At 49.3% G+C, this 8,208-nt stretch overlaps 1 protein-coding gene across 1 annotated transcript; it reads left to right on the plus strand.

Annotated features, from left to right (window-relative positions):
* Positions 1 to 2,001: 2,001 nt before the first annotated feature.
* Positions 2,002 to 7,316, plus strand: TMEM74 (transmembrane protein 74). Its single transcript, XM_014264226.3, has one exon. The coding sequence runs from the start codon at positions 2,165 to 2,167 to the stop codon at positions 3,116 to 3,118; it is 954 nt and encodes a 317-aa protein (XP_014119701.1). The 5' UTR covers positions 2,002 to 2,164; the 3' UTR covers positions 3,119 to 7,316.
* Positions 7,317 to 8,208: the final 892 nt, after the last annotated feature.

The following is an 8,208-nucleotide window of genomic DNA, read 5'->3' on the forward strand; positions in this document are numbered from 1 at the left end:
ACTCCTTCAGATAGTCTGTGTTTGTCTCTTCTGGTTCCTCCCCAGCTCACTTTTCAATTTGAGCCTCTGCTTTCCTGCCTAACAGTCAATGCAGGCAGGTGCTGCTCACTTCTTATTTCTGTGTGCACCCTCATTTCAGCTCCATGACAAAGGTGCCTCTGCCCATGCTTGCTCTTCGTCTCCCCAGAGCTCGATTTTCCCACAACAGCACAGTATTCAGCTCTGATAAACCTTCAGTTCAGACTACTCCATACTTTATTTTCATATTCTAGTTTATCACTAACACTGCCAAAGGAAAAGCACTGGCAAGAGAACACAGTGAAGCTTCATACTGAAAATGAAATGGTCATTCATTTATTATGTATTTTTTGGCAACAGTCTTTTTTTTAATAGTCATTTATGCTGGCCAGAGGAAGTGCGCGTACAATCTGCCAACACGGGCGAGCTCCTGAGATTTTCCAGTAAGTCTTGCGCAGAGGGTACGTCCCTTGACATCTCAGCTCCAGCAGTTTTGGGATCACTTGAAAATCTGATTTTATCTTTCCCTGGAGTAAGTCGCGAGTTCCCAAGACTATGGAAAACAGCTCCGGGCGATGACTGAGCTGGACGCACGCACACGGCAGCACGGACGCTGCTCTGGGCCCCGTGCCAGGCTCCGGCACCCGGCGGGGCCGTGCGGTGACCGCAACCCGGGCGGCAGCGCCCGTGCCCCGGGGCGGGCGCGGCTCCGGGGCTGCCGCAGCAGCGCCACCGCCCGCGCACTACAGCTCCCGGCGTGCCGAGCGGAGCCCGCCCGCCCCGGCACTGCCCGCCTGGGCTGGGCTGGGCTGGGCCGGGCCGGGCCGGGCCGCCCGGGGTCGCCGGGAGCGGCGCGGGCAGGGGCGCGGCCGGTGGCGGAGGCGGGCGGGAGGAAGGTGAGTGTGTCCGCGTGTCCGTATGTCCGTGTATGCGTGTGTGCGTGCGGGGGCCGGCGCGGCGCCGGGCAGGTGAGAGCCCCGCGGGCAGGAGGAGGAGGAGGAGCCGCGGGAGGAGGAGCGGCAGAGGGAGCAGGCGGAGCGCTCCTGCCCGCCGGGGATGCGTGTGTGCCCGTGCGTGTCTGCGCCGCTCACCTCGGAGCGCTCGGGTCACTCGGTGGCGGGGGGATCCAGCTGCTCCCGGCGCCGGCGGGAATCGCTTATCCCGGCGCGGCCGGTTCTCGCTGAGGTCCCAAGAAGAGCGTGAGTGAGCGGCGGCTGTGAGCGATCACGTATGTGCTATAGACGCACATGTGTTTCCTACGCATGCAACACATTTGTCGGGCTGCAGGCTTCGCCCCGTGACACCGGGCGGCCTCGAGGGGGATGGGGCCCAGGCGAAAGGGGTAATAAGGAATTAATTGCAGATGAGAAGTAATATCCGTCTTTGAGTCATCGGTCTTTGAGGCATAATTTCATTCCAAAAGCTCTTAGATGAATGGTTAGATCTTATATAGGAAAGCACTGCTTTTCCCATAGGATTATCAGATTTCCACCGGAGAATACAGATCCTGGATTATTGAGCTACATGGGATTTGCGTGTTTCTTTCTAATTAGTCTGTGAATCTGAGTGTAAAATTCTTTATTTGGAAGGGGGGGGTGGGAGTTATATGCTTCTAAAAGAACAGACATACCTTTTCTCTGACATTTTACACAGTTTTTCTGGTTATCCTATGCTCTGTGCATACTTACTGCCTTAATTGGATAGTGGTGTCAAAGGTTGATTAGATTCCCTAATAGATTTTGGATCTGCAAGAGGATTGCAGTTTTAAGTGCGTGGTTAAAACAATCGTGTTTGCTGTCTCCTCTCAAACAGTTGAGAGGAGGGCTGATGTATCACATTTGCATTCTGTTCCCTTTGGTTTATTAATGTATCGTCGTGAGGTTGTCGGGTTCGGTTTTGTTGTTGTTTTTTCCCCCTCTGCTATTTCATTTGCAGACCGAAAAGAAATGAAAGTCAGAGAGGATTTGTTTAATCATTTAACAGCTGACACAAGCCATGTCCCTAACAAAACGTTGGTGAAAAAGTGGTGAAGAAGATTTCTGGGATACAGCAGCGCCAGCACTGTGAAGCCGCTTCTGCAGGTCAGGGGCAGCATTTGCTGGAGGATGCCGTAGCCCAGGAGGTGAGGCTCGTGGGGACAAGGTCGATGGCTTGCATGGAGCTTCTCTACCTGGCCGAGGAGAGCAGACAGGTGCCCCTGGGCACCACTACTGGCTGGAGCCTGCCCCCCGCTCCCTACGAGCAGCAGCAGCAGTGTGAGGGGGGCGAGGTGGACGCCAGAGCAGCCGCTGCCGTGGCAGCCCTGCACTGCGAGCGGCACTGCAAGCCCTTGCAGAGGGGCCCTGTGGCTGAGCCCCCCCTGGCACCCCAGCCCTCCTCCCTGGGCACCTCGCCCCAGGAGCACCCTGCCCCCTCCAGCCCGTCCCAGCCCTGCCGGCCAGCCGAGAGCTTGCCCAGGGAAGAGGATGGAGGGAAGAAGAAAGCCTGCTGCTGTGCCCAGGAACTCGAGACATCCTTCACTTATGTGGATGAAAATGTAAATCTGGAGCATGCAAGAAGTCCCCCCACTCCTACAGGTGGCCAGGATGCCCCTCTGCAGCAGCATTCCTGCAGGGAGCTGCCACCTGAATGGGCGCACGATTCTCCTTCCTTGGTCTCTGAGGAGGACGATGCTGCCTCGGAGGCAGCAGCTGGGAAATCCGTTGACTATGGATTCATTAGTGCCATTTTGTTCCTGGTTAGTGGCATTTTGCTGGTGATAATTTCCTACGTGGTGCCCAGAGACGTGACTGTGGATCCCAACACTGTGGCTGCCCGGGAGATGGAGAGGCTGGAGAACGAGAGCGCGAGGATCGGCGCTCACTTGGACCGCTGTGTTATCGCCGGGCTGTGTCTCTTAACCCTGGGGGGCGTGGTGCTCTCCAGCCTGCTCATGATGTCCATGTGGAAAGGGGAGCTGTACCGGAGGAGCAGGTTTGCATCCTCCAAGGAGTCTGCAAAGCTGTATGGATCTTTCAATTTTAGAATGAAGTCTGGAGCAAATGATAATATGCTCGAGCTGTCGTTAGTTGAGGAAGATGTGCTTGCCATAGATAATTAGTGTGGTCATGATTTTTAAGGCAGCATTTCTACAGGAAAATATGTTTCATTAAAGAAAGCAGATGCAGCTAAAGATAGCTGGTGATGCAGTTTATTTGTCTGACAAGAATGGTGTTATCTTAAGCTCTATAATCAAATGTTTGCAATATATGAGTACTTGTTGTAAAGGGGAACTGTGCCAGATGAAATGCAAATGATATAAAATAATGAAAACCACTGAATAAAAAGAGACTTGTGATAAGTAGGTTCCTCAGATACTCGTTTATCATAATATAAAACATTCCACTGGTGTCTTGCCTATATAATTTTCTTATTACTCCCGTATAGAACAAGAATGACCTTGACACTTTCAAAGCTGTTAATTTTTGAAGCCTGCAAGATTATTTACATTCTACTTGACAGAGTATTAAGAAGCAGGACCAATAATTAAATGGTAGGGCTAATATTTCATTAAGAGATGCTTTTTTATTCTTTAATTTTAAGCAGATCCCTTCTCTTCAATTAAGTGACAGCTATGGGAAGAAAGAGCACCACTTGGTCATGGCTGGCCACAAACCTCCCATATTTTCAAACAATTGTACAATTAGTGATGATTATTTAAAATATGAAATAAGAGGCAAAGGGCAGGAAACCATATGGCTCTTGGTGCTGGTAGGAGACAAAAGGCTCTTTCAGCTTGAGGTCAGTGGCTCCATTTCAGTTCAGATTAGCAATGATTGATAGTCATTAACTTCTGATAGCTATAGTGACCCTATAGTGATATAAAAGAAGTTTAGTTTCTGGTGGACAGATGTCTTTGTATGAAAACTGCCATAACATGAATTAACAGACCTCTTGTTTGGAGTCTCAAAAGACCCAAAGACTGAAAAAGCATGGGGATGCTGAGACTGGACACTGTTCTTTCAGTACACATGCCAGGAGAAATTCAAGCTCAGCTACAGAGCTTTGCTTTTACTGAGGTTGTCTGCATCTTATTAGTCCTTTTTGAAACTTCAGCTTTGTGTCACTAGGCTCTCAACCTTCTCATAACCAGCAAGGAAAGGTCAGGAAGGAGCTCTCTGAGACTCGTTCAATAAACCCCAATTTATTTGTAAAGAATAAATCATCAGGAAATACAGAGGTTAAGTATCAGGCAGTTTACTGGCTGACAAGAAACTCGGCATAGGGGATGATCAACGGTACATGTTGCTATTAATCTCAGTTGTGTGGCACTGTAGCCAAAAACCTGTACCACTGATGCTATTTGCTTTTATTACCAGCCATTTTCTAGGGAGCATTGATATCATTGATGTGTTCCTGCAGTGCTGGGAAAACCAGTTCTTACTGAGCAATGGTTAATACATACATATATATATATATATACACACACACACATATATATATGCATATGTCTTGTTAATATGTAGATGTCTGTTATACGTGTATGTGTCCCTGGCAAAGCCAAACATGGGTGAAGAGCTCTGTCTGTGCAGTCTCTGACTGCAGACTTAAAAGAAATGTGCTTCATTATGACAACCTTCTCAGTTGTGAGTTAACTCTAAAATATCAGGAATATGAATTATTTTTAAAATAATTCATTTTTTAAAATAACACCATTTTTTCCCACTATGACACACAGGAGAAGAGTTCTCTTGGGAAGGTGGGAGGAGATTTCCTTTATGCCCCCTTTACCCAGTAATATGTGGCAGCACAAAGTCCAGAATAACAAGTGGATGGCAGAAACGGGTTCCTCACAGAGAGACCGAACACTATTTTGCCACTTGGTTCTTTGTTCTGCTTCTCTGGTTTTTGTCAGGAGGCAAGTGCAGCACACAGGTCTGACTCATTAGTTCTGTCCCTTGTGCTTGCTGGCTGCAGGTGACCAAGGTCCCAAGGAGCTGCCCTGCTCCAGGTTCACGTCTTTGGTCAGCAAATTCCATAGTGTGGTACCCAGGCTGTAATGCTGGCCCTGCAAAAGAGATCCTGCTTCACATGTTCTCTGCTCCAACTGCAGCTTGAGGTCAGTGTTACTGCATAATTAAATGAGCTGCCTTATTAGAGGGTGCTGCTGCCCAGTAAATGACTCTCAGTTTATGTCATGACACACAGTGTGTTCTCAGGCAGTAACTCAGCAGTGACCAGCATCTCCACAGTCATCTTTGAAGAGCTTACATCCTTCTGGCTGTGTCATCAGAGATTCCTAATTGAATCTCTAGGATAATTACATGAAATGTCTTATATCTGGAAGCTACCTCAGCCTGCTGTGATCAGTACTAGAGAGGAAGGAACTAGCCTGAGAATCTGGATGCAGAGTAGGAAGCTTCCTCTTGCTGGCCTTGGCCAGTGGGTGAGGTGTGTGGACACAGGCTGCAGAGCTTGACACTTGTCAAGGTGGGGAAGTGGGAACAGCGCTTCCCCTCATCCTGCCCCTGAGGATGGGAAGGGGCTGGCCTTCCCAGGGAAAGCCATGCCAAGCAAGAGGGCAAATGTTGCTGAGCTGGGGTCAGCAAGGTGGTGCAGGGCAGGGACAGACATCTCGGGGGATGAAAACCCTTTCGCCTGCCTGGGACCCATGTTCTTACCTACATGACAGAAGCTCTAAAAATGAGGCTGGTGGTTTTGAGAGCTATTATTTTTATTTTTTATTATACATATGCATTAAATTGGAGTACATTCCATTATTTCAGAAAGATGTCAGCTTAAGCTGTAGGGATCACAGATTTCTTGCAGGAACCATGACATGCCTTAATACTGATTATTAGCACTAGAAAAAGAAACTGTCAGTATGTTATTGTCAAGTGAGAAGTTTTCTGACACTTTGTAAAATGCCTGTCACAGATCATGAACCTGCAATACTTTAATGAACCCTGAAATTTTCCCTGAGCATCTTAAGGAAATATTAGTCAACCTAATAATCTAAATGTACACTGCAGAAGTGTGAGGAGTAATAAAACTTAAACAACAGGACAAACAGAGTTTCTTTATTTTGGTGTAAGCGTGTGCTACGAAAGAGGTGAAGGAAGGCCTTCAGAGCACAGGAATTTAGCAGATAAAAATGCTCGGGACATTTCTCTGATCACTTTAGAAATTGCAGCATGATATCAGTTAGCGGTACAATATAAAACCTCTGGACTCTTAGGTTCTCGTGCTGTGAAACCAAACACAGACAGAAACCAAAGCTCTTGCTGTCTGGTGGCTGATGGTGGAAATGAATGTATGAGCCCACTGGCCAGGCCTTCACAGCATTCACCTCACATGAGATGGTACCAAAGGGCGAGGCCAAGGGATGTTTATTGCCCCCTCATGCACCCTCGCCAATTGACTTCCCCTGCTCGAAATTTAAATGCTTTAAAGGTACAAATAGGAGAAGAATTGTTGCTGTTTTTTTCACTGCCTGGGCTAAAGTTGTCACTTGATTCATTGGAGAGCTTTCTCCTTTTTTGGGAAACTAAATTTTGGCATGTATTGAGTGGGTTTTAGGTGCCCTCTAAACATCTGATTCTGAATATGGATTTCTGAGTACCCTGGAAACAGAACAGGATTTGTGCCCTTAGTCAGTTTATTTCTGACCAGCCCCAGCTGCCAAATATGACACTTTCCCAATTTCTACCTCATGACATGTCTCCTGGCTGGGCCCAAACCTAGTCTCTACCTTCCCACTGCGGGTGTCCGTGCTTCCCTGCGCTGTGGGAAGGGACGCTGCCAGTGTCCGGCTCCCTGCTGCTCAGACAGCTCCTCCTGCTCCCCCGTGTTCTCAGTTCCCTTTTCTCGGTCAGATGCTGTGCCTGGGCATTGGGAGCTGCGTGGCCTCTGCTGGGGGTGCTCACCAGGACAGAGGCTGTCACTGCACCATCCCAGCCCGCATGCTGCGGGTGCCCCGTGTGTCTCCCCCCAGCCTCGCCTGCTCCGGCCAGCCTGAAGCTGGCCCCGTGGCTGAAATGCCCAAGGCTCTCCTAGGAAGCTACACTGGGTTGTTGCTGGGTTTTTATGTGTTTACAATTTTTTAGTCTTTGTAATTCTTTTCAAAATCTGTCTGCAATGAGTATAGAGTTTATTGACTAAGAAAGCAACTGGTTTAATTTTGTAAGACTGACTCACAATGGGGTGGAACATCACAGTCCATCATGAGCTGTTCAGTAGTGCATTTGATGCCTTATTACAATCACAGCCGTGTTCTGTACAGAGACAAAAATAAAAGTCTGTGAATTTGAGCACTGTCATTGTGGGCCTCTTTGCTCTTTGCTGATTCCAGTGATTGGCTCTTCTCTCTCTGTGCCATGGGTGCAGCCCCCAGCCCTCAGTGGCATGGAGCCCATGTAGGCAGTAGGGCCCCTGGCAGAGGCAGTGCTAGATTGAGCTGTGCCAGCACACCAAGCCCATCCCCAGCTCACCCCTCCATCATGTCCCTGCTGCTTTTCCTTCCCAGACAGAAGTGCCAAGCAATGCAGCTTCAAACCCTGCTGCACTCATGTTCCACCCAACGCCACACAACCAGAACAAAAAAGAGAAAAAGTGGTGGGAGCAGCCATGGCTGTGTGAGCAGGCAGCTGGTGAGGTGCTGTATCAGGAGGTGGGTGTTGAGCCCCTGCTCACCATCACCACATGCATGACCACTTCAGTATCACATCCTCTCCTTGGCCCTGCTTGGCCATGGCCAGGGAAGGAGGGCAGAGAGTGCTGGGCCCAGCACCAGCCATGATGATTGATAATGGATGGGCATGCATCTCCCAGAAAGCCCTGGAGGTGATGGGCGATGCAGGGAGAAGCAGGAGCTGTGTTCCTGGAGGTCTGTGTCCTGGGCATTGCCCCCTCAGTGTCAGCTTCACCTCTCCCTCCAGAGTGGGCAGCAACCAGAGGGTGCTGGTGCAGGGCCAGCAGCAACTGGCACCAGCAGCTAAGCAGGACCTCCAGGGAGCCACAGTTTTCTCCTGGCATTTTTTTGCTTCTCTCAGATCCCCAGTGTATGTCATTAAGCACCTTAAGTATCTTTGACAACCTGTACTCCCTCCCAAACACAATTCAAAGGTATGCCACGCAGGTTATGCCTCGTCAGGTCACTTTTCATTCTGGTGTGACAGAATCAGACCCTTCCCTGCCACTGTGTGTGAATCA

Source organism: Zonotrichia albicollis, chromosome 1 (assembly GCF_047830755.1).
Source record: "Zonotrichia albicollis isolate bZonAlb1 chromosome 1, bZonAlb1.hap1, whole genome shotgun sequence".
NCBI lineage: Eukaryota > Metazoa > Chordata > Aves > Passeriformes > Passerellidae > Zonotrichia > Zonotrichia albicollis.

Coding starts and splice junctions, on each gene's coding strand:
- TMEM74 (XM_014264226.3), top strand. CDS start 2,165: ATGGCTTGCATGGAGCTTCTCTACCTGGCCGAGGAGAGCAGACAGGTG.